This window comes from Peromyscus maniculatus, chromosome 13 (genome assembly GCF_049852395.1).
Source record: "Peromyscus maniculatus bairdii isolate BWxNUB_F1_BW_parent chromosome 13, HU_Pman_BW_mat_3.1, whole genome shotgun sequence".
Lineage (NCBI taxonomy): Eukaryota > Metazoa > Chordata > Mammalia > Rodentia > Cricetidae > Peromyscus > Peromyscus maniculatus.
The window spans coordinates 29,511,198-29,527,244 of record NC_134864.1 but is presented as its reverse complement, the minus strand read 5'-3'; the positions used below and the strand labels follow the sequence as shown (position 1 = coordinate 29,527,244).

Below are 16,047 nucleotides of genomic sequence, written 5' to 3'. Positions count from 1 at the left end.
TTTTTTTTTTTTTTTTTTCTCCAGACAGGGTTTCTCTGTGTAGCTTTGTGCCTTTCCTGGAGCTCACTTGGTAGCCCAGGCTGGCCTCGAACTCACAGAGATCCGCCTGGCTCTGCCTCCTGAGTGCTGGGATTAAAGGCGTGCGCCACCACCGCCCAGCTTGTATACCTACTCTTAACATAATCCAGTGTCCTTTTTTATATTCAAGTGGATTTGAGGTGGGTTTCTGAAAAGTAAGTATGTGTTGTTGGGGCTTAGGAGCTGATCAGCTGGGACCAGTTAAGAATTTCCTTCTACCAAGTGGTTCATTCTGGACCGTGAAGTCTTAGAATGAGTGAAATGCCTGTGGAAGTTTTTAAAGTAGTTTTCAGCTGGATGTGGTGGTGCAAACCTGTTATCCCAGCACTCGGGCTCAGCAGGAGGACAGACACAAGTTCTTTCCTCTCAGACGCCTGAAACATGAGACACCACTGCCAGTGTATTCAGTAACTTCTGAGGTCAAGCCTGGTTAATTAAGAAAAAGAAATGCAGCCGGGCGGTGGTGGCACACGCCTTTAATCCCAGCACTCAGGAGGCAGAGCCAGGCGGATCTCTGTGAGTTTGAGGCCAGCCTGGGCTACCAAGTGAGTTCCAGGAAAGGCGCAAAGCTACACAGAGACACCCTGTCTTGAAAAACCAAAAAAAAAAGAAAAGAAAAGAAAAAGAAACACTTCTCAAGTTCACTCAAACTGGTTCCATGAATGCAAACAGTGAATGAAGCCCCTGACTAACTCAGCTCTTCAGGAACTGTTCTGGCCAAGACTTAATATATCTATCTGAAACTCGTGGTTTTGTATGTATGTTTGTTTATTTGTTTTGTTTTGTTTTGTGGGTTTTGGTTTTTGGTTTTGGTTTGTGGTAGCCTGGGCTGTCCTGGAACTCACTCTGTAGACCAGGCTGGCCTTGAACTCACGGAGATTCACCTGCCTCTGCTGGGATTAAAGTGCTAAGATTAGAGGCATGAGCCACTGCCGCCCAGCTTTGTTCTTTTACTTTTTAAACTATAAATTAAACTTGGCATTTCATAAATAGCTATTCAAGTAATCCACAGAAAGATGTTTTCGGCATTAACAAATTCTGTGGAATCTGACTTTGTGAACTGAAGACATGGCCCTGTGGTAAAGTACTTCTTAACATGTGCCTGCAGCCCTGGATTCAATCTCTAGTACCAAAAAAAAATTACTTTTTATTAGGGAGACCTTTTCCTCTCCGCAGTTAAATAGAGGCCAGGAGTGTTGCCTTATGCCTGCAATCCCAGCACTTTGTTTCCAGAAGCTGGTGGTGGCGCACGCCTTTAATCCCAGCACTCGGGAGGCAGAGGCAGGCGGATCTCTGAGTTCGAGGCCAGCCTGGGCTACCAAGTGAGTCCCAGGAAAGGCGCAAAGCTACACAAGAGAAACCCTATCTCGAAACACCCCCCCCCCAAAAAAAAAGAACACTACTTGCTCTTCCAGAGGTCCTGAATTCAGTTCCCAGCAACCACAAGGTTAGCTCACAACCATCTATAGTGGGGTCCGATGCCCTCTTCTGGAATAAAGTTGTACATGCAGAATAGGGCACTCATACATAAAATAAATAAATAAGGGCTGGAGAGATGGCTCAGGGGTTAAGAGCACTGCCTGCTCTCCCAGAACTCAGGTTCAATTCCCAGCAACCACATGGTGGCTCACAACCATCTGTAATGAGATCTGGCTCCCTCTGAAGGAACACAGGCAGAACACTGTATACATAATAAATAAATAAATCTTTAAAATAAATAAATTAATAAGTAAATCTGGAAAGGAGAGAGGGAGGGAGGGAGGGAGGGAGGAAGGAAGGAAGGAAGGAAGGAAGGAAGGAAGGAAGAGTTGATGGAGCCAGGTGATGAAGTAGTTGATGAAGGTGGTGGTGGCGGCGGCGGCGGCGGCACATGCCTTTAATCCCAGCACTCAGGATGCAGAGTCAGGAGGATCTCTATGAGTTGGAGGCCAGCCTGGTCTAGAGTGAGTTCCAGGACACCCAGGTCTACACAGAGAACCCCTGTCTAGAAAAACCAAAAAGAAAAGAGTTGATGAGCTAAACCTGAGTACAGTAGTGCATACCTATAATCCCAGCGTTGGAAAGCAGGAGAATCCAGTATTCCAGGCTACATGAGCCCATGACTCAAAACAAACAATAAAAACAAAACACCATATGTGTATGTGGGATGGAGAGTTCATTCAATGGTTAACACTGGTTGCTCTTGCAGAGGACCTGAATTCAATTCCCAGCACTAACATGGTAACTCATAACCATCTGTAACTCCAGTTCTTCTGACTTCTAGGGGCACATGACACACATACCTACATGCAGGCAAAACATTTATATCCTTAAAATAATTATATGTACATAAAAATTGGAGGGATAGCTTTGCAGTTAAGAGCACTTGTTCTTCCAAAGGGCCTGTGTTCATTCCCACCACCCACATGGTAGATCACAACCATCGGTAACTCCAGTCCCAGCGGGTCTGATACCCTCTTCTGGCCTCCTTGAGCACTGTGTGCACATGAAGCACACATGCTTACCAAACACCCGTATACATAAATTATTTAAAACATAATTGATGATCTAGACATGGTGGTGCATACTAGTAATCCCAGCACTCTGGAAGCTGAGGCAGGAAAATCTTAAATTCAAAGTTAGCCTGAGCTGCATAAACAAGTTTAAGGTTAGCCTGGTATGTATAGCAAAAACCTGTCTCAAGAAAAGTCAAAATAACCAGAAAAAAAAAAAGAAAAATAATTAGCTCTCAAAAAACAACGCCATTAACAAATTATTTTATAGATGAGTACTTTCAAATATTAAAGGTCAGATGATTTTAGGACATGAAAATTTCCACAGAACATAAACATATAACTATAGGCCCATACAACAACTTACAGGCATCACAATAAGGAAACTCAAACCAGTCGCTGACAGTCATAAAATGCAAAGCTCAATAAGAATTGCCATGGAAATTTAAGACAGGGTCTTGCTCAGCATAGGCAAGTCTCTAACTACAGTCTTCAGGCCTTCCTTAGCCTTCTAAGTGCTGGAATTAGATGCATGCACAGCAACAACTGTCTCAGCAGATGCTTCTGTGTGACCCTGTGCCTGGAATGTAATAGATGTCTCCAGGACGAAGATAGCACAGCACCTGCCCTGTGGACTCCGTTCCACATGGGACGATGGCTGCAAGAACAAATATTTCCATTAGGAGAATAGAGTTAGCTGTGAAGTAGTAGATTTCATAATGACGGTTTTATACATGCTCTCTTCTCCTGCACCCTGCCCTCTGCCCTCTGCCCTCCCTTCCTGTGTCCCACTCTTGCTCTTCCCTTGCCCATAACAGCCTCCTTTCTGCTTTCCCAGCAAAATATTCCATTCCCTTCTTTCAATGCCCCATACCTGAACCTCTTACGATCTCTTCTTCCGTCTCACAGTTCTCTCTAGTTTCATGAACCATCCACAAGTATACACAATCCTACTCACACAGAGACTTACATCAAAGTTCCACATGTGAGAGGAAACATACAGTATTTATCTTTCTGAATACAACTTATTTCAATTAACATAATGATTTGCAATTTGACCCATTTCCCCGCAAATGTCATGGTTTTTTATTACTTTTAAATATGTATGTGTGCATGTGGATGTAGGGGCCCACAGAGGTCAGAGATGTCAGACACTCCTGAACTAGTGTTATAAATGGGTGTGAACCACTGGTATTACAGGTGGTTGTGAACCAGCTGGTGTGAGTTTTGGGGATCAAATGCTAGACCTCTGGAAGAACAAGAAGTGCTCTTAACCACTGAGGCATCTCTCCATCAACATGTTTTTTGGGTTTGGGTTTAGGGGTTTTTTTGTTTGGTTTGGTTTTTTTAGGGGGGGTTGTTTTTTGTTTTGTTTTTTTTTTTGTTTGTTTGTTTGGTTGGTTGGTTGGTTTTTCAAGATAGGATTTCTCTCTATAACAGCCCTGGCTGCCCTGGAACTCACTCTTTAAACCAAGCTAGCCTCAAACTCACAGAGATCCACCTGCCTCTGCCTCTCAAATGCTGGGATTAAAGGTGTGCACCACCACCACCACCACCACCACCACTACTACCTGACCAATTTTTTTTAATGCAGGTGAATAAAGTTATATAGTGTAATATAGAACATTTTGTCTTTTGTTTCATGTATGGACATCTAAGATGATTCCATTTCTAAACTATTGTGAACAGTGCATCAATAAATGAGAGTATTCAAGTGTATCTGGTGGGACTTAGAATCTTCAGGGTGTGCACTCAGAAGTGAGATAGCCAGATCATATGATAGTTTTGGTTGTAGTTTTCAAAGGTTTGTCCATTTTTATTTTTATGTATGTGAGTATTTGTCTTGGCGTGTATATATGTACATGAATGCTGCCTGGGGGGCCAAAAGAGGATGTGAGATGTCCTCTGTAAGAACAGCCAGTGCTCTTAACTTCTCAGCCATCTCTCCAGCCCCTTTCTAATTCTGACAAACCTTCATACTGGTTTCCACAGCAGCTGCAGTTTGTATTTCCACTGGCAGTGAATGAGGATTTCTCGTTCCCCAGATCCCTGCCAACATTTGTTGTCATTTGTTTTCTGGATGAAAGTCGTTCTGAGCAAGGAAGGTGGAATCACAGATCATTGGTAGTTTGCCTTTCCCTGAAGGCTAAGGATGTTGAACCCTTCATCAAGTATCATTGGCCAATTATGTTTCTTCCTTTAGGACTGTCTGTTCACGTCATTGCCTCCTATCGATTAGACTTGGTGTTTAGTTCTTGCTGTTCTTACATAGTAGAGCCTATCTCATACATAGTGGGCAATGATTTCTCGTTCTGTAGGCTGTCTCTGCAGTTGTGAAGTTGTTTCCATTGTTATGCAGGTTTTAATTTCCTAGAATCCCATTGGTCAGTCCTGGGGTTGTTTCCTGTGCTCTTACAGTCCTCCACATAGGGCATAGTTGATATGTCTTCCCTAGCAAGGTTCAACATTTCCTGTCTTAACATGAAGGCTTTGATCTATTTTCAGTGTTTCATGTAGGGTGAGGCTCAGGACTTGGTTTCATTTTTCTACAGATACATACCCAGTTTTCTCAGCACCATCTGTCAAAGAGGCTATCTTTTTCCTAATGTGTGGGATTTTTTTGTTGTTTTGTTTTTCTAGACAGGGTTTCTCTGTATAGACCTGGCCGTCCTGGATCTCGCTCTGTAGACCAGGCTGGCCTTGAACTCACAGAGATCCACTTGGCTCTGCCTCCCAAGTGCTGGGATTAAAGGCATGCGCAACCACCGCCTGGCCCTAATATGTGTTTTTGACATCTGTGTTTTTAAAAAAAGATTAAGTAGCTGCTGGGGCTAGAAAGATGGCTTAGTGATTAAGAGCACTTGCCAGCACCCATACATATAGCAGCTCACAACCACTTGTAGCTCCAGTTCTAGGGTATCTGATGTCCTCTTCTGGACTCCATAGGCACATGGTATAAATACATACATACGTTCAGGCATACATACATACAAGCAAAACACTCATACAAGTAAAGTAGAATCTTGAAAAAAAAAATTGTACTTTTTTAAAAGACCAACAAGGGCTGGAGAGTTGGTTCATCAGTTAAGAGTACTTGTTGCTCTTGAAAAGAGCCCAGGTTTGATTCCCAGTATCCACATGGCAGCTTACAACCATCTGTTAACTCCAGTCTCAAAGGATCTGACTCCCTTTTCTTACCTCATTGGGCACCAGGCATACATGTGGTGCACAGACATCCATGCTAGCAAAATTCTCATATACACAGTAAATAAACATTATGCATAAAAGAAGATATAAAAGTCTCATAATGTTAAAGAAATTTTGATGTTCAGTTATGATTTCTCAACCAAAGTTTTGTCCCCAAGCTGAGCACCATGAAGACAGAAAGCAGGAAAATTGTGAGGATGCTGAAAGAAGAGGTTCAAAAGCTGGACGATCTTTACCAACAAAAAGTTAAGGTAAGAACTTGACCAGTGTGTTCATTTGACTCCCATCTGAAATCTTAGCTGGATGTGGTGGCTCACAAAAGCTGAGAGACAGCCTTAAAACTCAACCAGAAAAGCCAGGTGTAGTATCGTCATCCCTGTGATCTCAACATTTGGAAGACCCTGGTGGGAGGATTGGCACGGGTTCGAGACCTACCTGGAATACATAGCAAGACCATGTCTCAATAAGTAATAAAGCCATAATCTCTTGTATGTTTTTATTGAGTTAGAGTTACGTATTCCCAAGAATGAACCCCAGTAAGGTATTTTATATAAGTAATTGTCTATTAAGAATCATTGCAAACTGATTGTCCGAACTAAATTTCTGACTATTCATAAGAGCTGACTATCCAGAAGGTGGGTAAAGTGTAAGAGCACTGACTAATGTTCCGGAGGAACAGGGTTCAATTCCCAGGTCATCTGGAGTCCAATCACACCAAGTTAAAAAAATAAATAAAAGGAGCCAGGCAGTGGTGGTGCACGCCTTTAATCCCAGCACTCAGGAAGCAGAGCCAGGCGGATCTCTGAGTTTGAGGCCAGCATGGTCTACAGAGTGAGATCCAGGACAGGCACCAAAACTACACAGAGAAACCCTATCTCAAAAAAAAACAAAATAAATAAATAAAAGGAAAGGGAGAAGGGTCACGTGCCCCCCCCCCTTTTTTTTAATGGGTTACAGAATTTATTAAGATATAAATTGAGGAAATACACTTACAAATACAGAATAAAGTAGATAGCTGAAGTTGTCCTCTGATCTGACTGGGAGTGAATCCACCTCGCAGGCAGATGTAGGGAGAAGGGGTTACAACCCTTCTCCAGCTCCTTATCAGAGGTCGCATACAACGGCAGGAAGCACAGCCTCCTTTGGTTGTATAGCCCAAGGTCATGGGCAGAGCAAATACCACTACAGCCACTATTCTACCCAACCCTGTGTTTTACCACACAGGTATTAAGAGGCCCGTTTATTGGCACTCAAACAACTTAATTGAACTTTCCAACTGTGCCATTATTAGTTATACCAATGGAATATCACTAATGGAAACATTTGTATTATCCTGTATTATATATATGTTGTTTTCTGTGCAGTGTGAAATTTTTAGAAATTATAACACAAAATCTGACCTGCACGTGTAATGTGAAATATATGGCAATCGTCATTTTTATCATATTTCTTCCATGAAAATTTAAGTTTATTCTTGGAAACACTTATGTGAAAGACTTTGTAAGTCCATACTTCATCTTCACAAACCTAGGAATCTGACAATGATTGGAACAACTTTTGCTATACATAGTTAGTATGTGTGTGAAAAATCAAAGTGCTAGGTTTCCTATAAATTAGACTTGAAACGCTGTTGAATAGACTGCTGCCTAGAAGCCTCCTGCAAAGGGCACATTTGTGTTTATCATATGGAATCCCCAATGGAACAGTTAAAGAAGGCAGTCAATATCTTGGGAATATAAATGATGCAACATGATGTTTTTTAAACGCTTTACACACTTTATTTAAATACACCATGAGCAAATGGAATATGAGTATCAAGAAAAATTACTTTCTCCTGTAGGAAGCTGAGGAAGAAGATGAGAAATGTGCCAGTGAGCTTGAATCCCTGGAGAAACACAAGCACCTGCTGGAGAGCGCTGTGAACGAGGGCCTCAGTGAAGCCATGGATGAGTTAGATGCTGTCCAGAGGGAGTAAGTTCACCTCACCAACGTCTGATTCCCTCTTTCTTTCCTTTCTTTCTTTTCTTTCTTTCTTTCTTTCTTTCTTTCTTTCTTTCTTTCTTTCTTCCTTCCTTCCTTCCTTCCTTCCTCCCTCCCTCCCTCCCTCCCTCCCTCCCTCCCTCCCTTCCTCCCTCCCTCCCTCCCTCCCTTCTTTTGTTTTTGTTTTTGTTTTTGTTTTTCAAGACAGGTATCTCAGTAGCTTTGGAGCCTGCCCTGGAACTCACTCCATAGACCAGGCTGGCCTCAAACTCACAGGAACCTACCTGCATCTACCTCCCAAGTGCTAGGATTAAAGGCATGTGCCACCACCTCCCGTCCCAACTAGATTATTAAATAGCTTTTAATGCCTGGAAACGGATCTATCATTTGGTTGGTTGGTTGGTTGGTTGGTTGGTGTGGTTTGGGATTTTGTTGTTGTTTGTTTTTTGAGACAGGGTCTTTATACGATACGTAGCCCTGGCTGTTCTGGAACTCACTATATAGATCAGACTTCCTGTCTTTGCTGGGAAGGCATGCTCCACCACACCTGGCTGGATACATATTAAATAGTTAAGAAATACATAAATAATTCAATCAAAATGGAGCTCTTCAATTTAAGAAGACCTACAGAGCCAGGCACTGTAACCTAACGCTTGGGCTAAGAGGTGGAAGGTTCATCTGAAATGGAATGGAAGGTCATAGCACCAGGGTAGCTGACCACACATGCAGCGAACTAAGGCAGCTGGTGGAGATCTGAGGTGTGTGCTTACATATGGTATTTAGAGGGATTCTCCTAGGCATGGTTTTCTGTAGTCACCAACCATTTCTCAGGGGAAATAGTCACATAAATAAGTGCAAAATTTGCATTTTTCTCAGGTTACTGAACTATGCTGATTTATTCATTTATTTTTTTAGACATTAAACAAGTTGTCTTTTTTATTTTTAATTCCATAGATACCAACTAGTTGTACAAACCGTAACTGAAGAAAGGAGAAAAGTGGGAAATAACTTACAGCGTCTTTTAGAGATGGTTGCTACACATGTAGGGTCTTTGGAAGTAAGTATGAAGGTCTTCACTGAATTCTAAGAGCTATAGGAATTAAATGACAAATTTTATTTTTATGGAAACTAGTGATTTATTAAGAGTCTTGTCTACTGGTGTGGCAAGGTTACAGGAGACCACTTGTATACTTTATAAAGTAGTGTTTTGTTCATGTGCATACACCCACACATACACCACCCTCAAAGCGGGGGTTGTGCAGAAGTAGGTCAGGCACGGTATTCACGCCTGTAATCCCAGCATTTAGGAAGCTGAGGCAATAGAATTACTATTAGTTCATACCTGGCCTGTCTCCGAGAGTTCAGAAGTAAGCTGGGCAGTAGTGCTGCACTCCTTTAATCATGCACTCAGAAGAGAGAGGTGTTCGCCTTCAATCCCTGCACTTAGGAAGAGAGGGGCACAACTTCAACCCCCGCACTCAGGAGGCAGAGGCAGGTAGATCTCTGTGGAAAAAAGATGACAACAGTCCAGCAACGAAGGAATAGAACTATAGCTCTGTGCATCAACGTGAGTGAACTGTCAAATACCAAGCAAGCACTGGGCATGATGGCGGCACATGTCTTTAATCCTAATGCTCCAGAAGCAAGAGGACTGGAAACTGAGGCAGCAAGATCACCATGGTTTCCAGGCCCTCCCGAGCTACAGAGTGATGACTTTTCTTCTTTTGGTTTTTCAAGACAGGGTTTCTCTGTGTAGTTTTGACGCCTGTCCTGGATCTCACTCTGTAGACCAGGCTGGCCTCGAACTCACAGAGATCTGCCTGGCTCTGCCTGTGCTACCACCACCCTGCTAGTGATGACTTACCTTAAAACAATAAAAAACAAACAAAAAAATGCAAGCAAAAAAAGTTCATATATTACATGTAATAAATATGAAATTTAAAACCAAGTCCCAGTACAGTATTAGTCAAATGTTGCATAATGATAGTGTTACATTCGGAGATATGTCATAAGGCAGCTGGGCTGGTTGTAATCATTATAATGTCCTTATACAAAAACCTCCAGGTTTTGTTAGAGATTGTATTCTCATAAGACTATTCTTTGTATATGTTGTCTAGTCACCAAAACATCTGTACAAAAGACTGCATATCATAAATACACATAGCTCTGAGAGGATTAGAGATATTAAAAAGCATATTAGCCAGGTAGTGGTGGCGCACGTCTTTAATCCCAGCACTCGGGAGGCAGAGGCAGGTGGATATCTGTGAGTTCTCTGTGAGTTCGAGGCCAGCCTGGTCTACAGAGAGAGATCCGGGACAGCCAGAACTACACAATGAAACCCTGTCTTGAAAAAAAGAAAAAGGAAAAAAAAAGAAAGGAAGCAAGGAAGAGAAAGAAAATAGAATGCATGTAAATATAAGACTATTTTTCTTTTGAGATGGTCTTTCTTGGCAGCCCAGACTGGTATTAAACTGTGATCCTCCTACTTCAGTCTTTCAAGTGTTGAGTTTATAGTCATCTACTATTAATATATCTAACTAGTTCTTTCCTTAATTTGTAAGTGTCATTCTTGTATGTAAATGTCTTGAAACAAAATTAATGTTTGTATATTAAGAATTGTGAATTGTTTCCACTAGAAACATCTTGAAGAACAGATTGCTAAAGCTGACAGAGAGTATGAAGAATGCATGTCTGAAGATCTCTTGGAAAATATCAAAGAGATTGCAGAGAAGTTTAAGAGTAACGCTGCTCTATTTAAGGCTCCTGATGAAGGAAGATAAATTAATGGTGGCTATCTTTTATCTTTCATAGACATAACATTAGCTTAAAATATATCCCATAATTATGATAACTTGGTAGATTAACTTTTTAGGTGTAACAGACCAGTTAATAAAGTACATTAGTAAATTGTAGGTTTTGCCTCCCATTTCTGTGACTCGTTCTAATGTGAAAGTACCTGGTATGGGCTAAACCAGGAGTTGGTAAACTACAGTGTGAACCAAGTAAGACACACCCATTCACAGACTTTCTGCAAGTGCTTTCCCACTGTGATGGCAGTGAAGCAATATAAAGAAGGGACTACTTGGCCTGCAGAGCTAGATATATTGACTCTCAAGTCCTTGTCATGTGACTCTTGGGGGGGGGGGTAGGGTAAGGAAGGGGGACAGCATCTATTCAACCTGATGGAAAAGGTAACAACAAGCCTAAGAAAGGATTCCATTCAAATCCAGATGATGAATCAGTGAGTTCATTGGGGTTACTTACAGGATGGCAAATGACTCAAGGCAGCTATACCACCAGGAAATCTGGACAACATGCAGGCAGTTATACCAGGAAGAGTCCCACCCATGGCATGGGCAGATCACAAACAACTACACCATTGAAGAGCTCTATAGGCAACTTAAGGGAGGCTACACGACCACAAAGTTCCCACACTCCAGTCAATTACGCACCTTTTATAGAACCTCAAGGCAGGGACTCTGGAGCCCCATAAGCCCCTCCTCCATCCATGAGGATTGTCACTCAGCCTGAGCTGTTCTCATTAAGACAATAGGAGCCCTTTCCAGCCTAGGGGAAACACACATGATCCTTTACTTTAAATTTTTCAGATCATTTGTTTAATTACTGCCTAATAAAAGTTCTTGAGGGGCTGGAGAGATGGCTCAGTGGTTAAGAGCACTGACTGCTTTCCCAGAGGACCCGGGTTCAATTCCTGGCACCCACATGACAGCTCACAACTGTCTGTAACTGTAATTCCAGGGGATCCGACACCCTCACATAGGCAAAATCACCAACACACATAAAAAAATAAATAAAAAAAAATTGAAAAAAAAAAAAAAGTTCTTGAGCTGGGGCCTCTGGAAAGATGGCTCAGTAGTTAAGAGCACTGGCTGCTCTTCCAGAGGACCCAGATTCAATTTCCCAGCACCCACATGTCAGCTTACAACTAACTACAGTTCCAGGGGATCTGACAAATTTAAAAAAAGAAAAAAAAAAAAGTTCTTGAGCTGGGGGTGTAGCCCAGGTAGAGAGCTTGCCTAGCATGTGCAAAGCCATGGGTTCAATCCCCGGCGCCCAAGAATGAACGAGTAAAAGACAGTATCTTCAGAGAGAGCTAAGTGAACACAATCTGGAAGTAGTTCTAACACTGACGGGAAAACGTGTACCAGGGAAGAGGGAGACTGCCTGTTCTAGTCAGGCAGACCGGGTGTGTAGGGCACCAAGGTGGCCACAGAGTCAGAGACAAGTCATGTGCAAGGACTGCGCCCCCAGACCGAGGGCTCACTGGGCAGCAGAGCAGCACTGACCTGAGACCAACTGGGCACTCGGTAGCAAGGTGACTCCAGGAGATGTCTTCCATCGCAGTGAAGCCAGGACTTTATTCAACAGGCTGTCCTGTCTGTGAGAAAGAGAAACAGTGAAAACAGTCTGTAAAGACATGAGATGTTGAATCATTCATTTACAGTTACGTAATATGTGAACTATTGCTATACGTAAAGTATGGTAGTTCAAATTAAAAAACTGGGCCGGAGAGATGGCTCTGTGGTTAGGAGCACTGGCTACTCTTCCAGAGGACCCAGGTTCAATTCCCAGTACCCACATGGCAGCTTACAACTGTTTATAACTCCAGTTCCAGAGGCTCCAACGCCCTCACAGATAAATGTGCACATAAAATGAAGTATATTTAAAAAATAATAAAATTTAAAAACTGAGTTGTTACTAAAGTAGAACCCAGAGGAAAGAAAATCCGTAGTTTTTACATTCAATTTTTATGCCAGTACCAAGCTGTTTTTATTACTATAGTTCTATAGTAGAGCTTGAGGTCAGGGATAGTGATGCCTCCAGAGGTTGCTTTATTTTACAGGATTCTTTTAGCTATCCTGGGTTTTTTGTTTTTCTATATGAAGTTGAGTATTGTTTTTTCCAAGTCTGTGAAGAATTGTGTTGGGATTTTGATGGGGATTGCATTGAATCTATAGATTGCTTTTGGTAAGATTGCCATTTTTACTATGTTAATCCTATCCATGAGCATGGGAGATCCTTCCATTTTCTGATATCTTCTTCAATTTCTTTCTTCAGAGACTTAAAGTTCTTGTCATACAGATCCTTTACTTGTTTGGTTAGAGTTACCCCAAGATATTTTATATTATTTGTGGCTATTGTAAAGGATGATGTTTCTCTGATTTCCTTCTCAGCCCTTTTATCATTTGTATATAGGAGGGCTACTGATTTTATTGAGTTGATCTTGTATCCTGCCACATTACTGAAGGAGTTTATCAGCCGTAGAGTTCCCTGGTAGGATTTTTGGGGCCACTTATGTATGCTATCATATCATCTGGAAGTAGTGAAAGTTTGACTTCTTCCTTTCCAATTTGTATCCCCTTGATCTCCTTATGTTGTCTTATTGCTCTAGCTAGAACTTCGAGTACTATATTGAATAGATATGGGGAAAGTGGACAGCCTTGTCTTGTTCCTAATTTTAGTGGAATTGCTTTGAGTTTCTCTTCATTTAATTTGATGTTGGCTATTCGCTTGCTGTAAATTGCTTTTATTATGTTTAGGTATGTTCCTCATATTCCTGATCTCTCCAAGACCTTGATCATGAAGGGGTGTTGGATTTTGTCAGAGGCTTTTTCAGCATCTAATGAGATGATCATGTGTTTTTTTTTTCTTTCAGTTTGTTTATATGGTGTATTACATTGACAGATTTTCATATGTTGAATCACCCTTGCATCCCTGGGATGAAGCCTACTTGTTCATGGTGGATAATTTTTTTGATGTGTTCCTGGATTCGGTTTGCCAGTATTTTATTGAGTATTTTTGCATCAATGTTCATGAGGGAGATTGGTCTGTAATTCTCATTCTTTGTTGCATCTTTGTGTGGTTTGGGTATCAGGGTAACTGTAGCCTCATAAAAAGAGTTTGGCAATGTTCCTTCTGTTTCTACTGTGTGGAACAATTTGAAGAGTATTGGTATTAGCTCTTCTTTGAAAATCTGGTAGAATTCTGTGCTGAAACCATCTGGTCCTTTTTTTTTTTTTTTTTTTTTTTTTTTTTTTTTTTGGTCTGGGAGACTTAATGATTGTTTCTATTTCCTTAAGGGTTATTGGTCTATTTAAATAGTTTATCTGGTCTTGATTTAACTTTGGTATGGGGTACCTATCCAGAAAATCATCCATTTCTTTCAGATTAATCTGTGAGTTTCTAATCAGTAGAAAACTTGTCTCAGAAAATAAGGTGGGGAGAGAGAAAGGAAGACACCTACAGTGGACCTCTGGCTTCTACGTGCACGCACACACACATGCATGCACACAAATAAAAAAATGCAAACTGAACAGTGTGCTATCAGAGGGATGGATCAATGGGAAAACTAGTCCTTTTTCAGCTTTCAACATCACAAATAGAAAAGTGTCTTCTCTCCAGAAATCAGGTGGTAAATTCGTTACAGGCCCTGAACTCATACTTATCCTGCCTCAGCCTCCAGACTGCTGGATGTCAGGCATATAGTAGCAGACCTGGTTCATTCAGCACCTTTGAAGTAAATATATACTGTGCTTTGAATGTGAAATGTCCCTTACAGGTTCATGCCTGGGCCCTAGCTGGTGGCAGTTTTGGGAGGTGGTAGAAGCTTTAGGTGAGGAAGGTAGCTGGAGGAAGTAGGTCACTAGGGTGGGAGTGGGCAGGTGGGCTATACCTAGTGCCCTCCTTCTGCTTCCTGGCCATCATGAGGTGAGTTACCTTCTGCCATTTGGTGTTCTGGCCAAAGTTCAAGCTTGGAAGACTGGAAAAGAATTCCAGATCTGCTCTCCCCAACACCTCCATTCTTCCCATCGTGGAAGAGATGTGGAGAAGTACAGCACTTAGGCTCTTGAATGTTCCCTTTTCAGGAGAGAAGGGAAAGATGTTGAATTGCTAGGCCTGAGGTGACTGTAGAGGAGGGGAAGTGGCTAATTAGCCTTGGCCTCCCCAATGACACAAGGATGGAAGGTGGTGAGTGAGGTGTAGATAAAACAAGTCCAGGTGCTCTCACCCTGCAGGGGATTGGAAGGTGAGCCACAGGCTGAAAGCTACAGATGGCATAGCCATAGGAAAATTTCTATCCAGGCCTGGAGAGATGGCTCAGCAGTTAAGAACACTGACTGCTCTTCCAGAGGTCCTGAGTTCAATTCCCTGCAACCACATGGTGGCACAGAACCATCTATAGTGGGATCTGATACCTTCTTCTGGAATAAAGGTGTACATGCAGATTGAGCGCACACATATAAAATACTTTTAAAAAATTTCTATCTCATGACAAAGAAAAGGAACTGGGGGCTAGGGATGTACCTCAGTTGGTAGAGGACTTGCCTAGCAGGCTTGAAACCCCATAAACTGGGTATGGTGTCTTGAGTGAGAATCCCTCCCCACCTCGCAAGCTCATATATTTGAATGCTTAGTCGTCCCCCCCCCCCCCTTGGTGAAACTGTTTGGAAAGGATTAGGAGAAGTGTTACTGAACATGAGCTTTGAGATTTCAAAAGCCCACATGATTCCCAGTTGTGTCTCAAGATGTGAGCTCTCTCTGGGCTGGAGAGATGGCTCAGAGGTTAAGAGCACTGGCTGCTCTTCCAGAGGTCCTGAGTTCAATTCCCAGCGACCACATGGTGGCTCACAGCCACCTGTAATGAGATCTGGTGCCCTCTGGCCTGCAGGCATACTATATACATAATAAATTAAAAAAAAAAAATGTGAGCTCTCAGCTACTGCTCCGGTGCCGTTCCTGCCTGCCTGCTGCCATGCTCCCTTTCATGATAGCCATGGAACTCACCATCTGAAACTTGAATCCCCAAATTAAACATTTTCTCCTATCAATTGCATTGTCCACAATGCCTTGTCACAGTAATAGAAAGATAACTAAGCTATTGGTTATAACCCACCTGAAATCTCAGCACGGGGTATGAATTCAACCACATGCTGGGCGATGTGGTGAATTTGAGGTGAGCCTGGAATAAACAAGACTGCCTCAAGGAGGACAGAAAGGGGGAGAGGGAGGAACTGGGGGGCGTCAATAAAGTAAAGAGAAAGAAAATGAAGAGTCAGGGGACTCCAATTCTATGGAAGAGTCACTGAGAATTAAGAAGACATCTAATGAACAATAAAGCATTGAAGCCAAGCCCATCTGTAGTCCAAACCTGGGAAGCACAAGATGTCGTGAGCTTATTGTGAGCTTAAATTCAGGGGCTTTCTTATTCTAGGGAACAAGAGCAACACAGTAACACTTCACGTCAAAAAAATTAAATAAATGTGTCGTA

At 42.1% G+C, this 16,047-nt stretch overlaps 1 protein-coding gene across 3 annotated transcripts in view; it reads left to right on the top strand.

The window, feature by feature from the left end:
• Positions 1 to 10,669, top strand: part of Ndc80 (NDC80 kinetochore complex component) — a 39,041-nt gene extending 28,372 nt beyond the window's left edge. For 2 of the 3 annotated variants that reach the window (XM_006972248.3, XM_042260003.2), the window contains exons 14-17: positions 5,936 to 6,028; positions 7,618 to 7,748; positions 8,712 to 8,814; positions 10,394 to 10,669. In XM_006972248.3, coding sequence (XP_006972310.1) covers positions 5,936 to 6,028; positions 7,618 to 7,748; positions 8,712 to 8,814; positions 10,394 to 10,537 — 471 coding nt within the window. In that variant the 3' untranslated portion in view covers positions 10,538 to 10,669. Of the gene's footprint in view, positions 1 to 5,922; positions 6,029 to 7,617; positions 7,749 to 8,711; positions 8,815 to 10,393 lie in introns of all 3 variants that reach the window. The other variant, XR_013044042.1, reaches the window with a different exon arrangement.
• Positions 10,670 to 16,047: the final 5,378 nt, after the last annotated feature.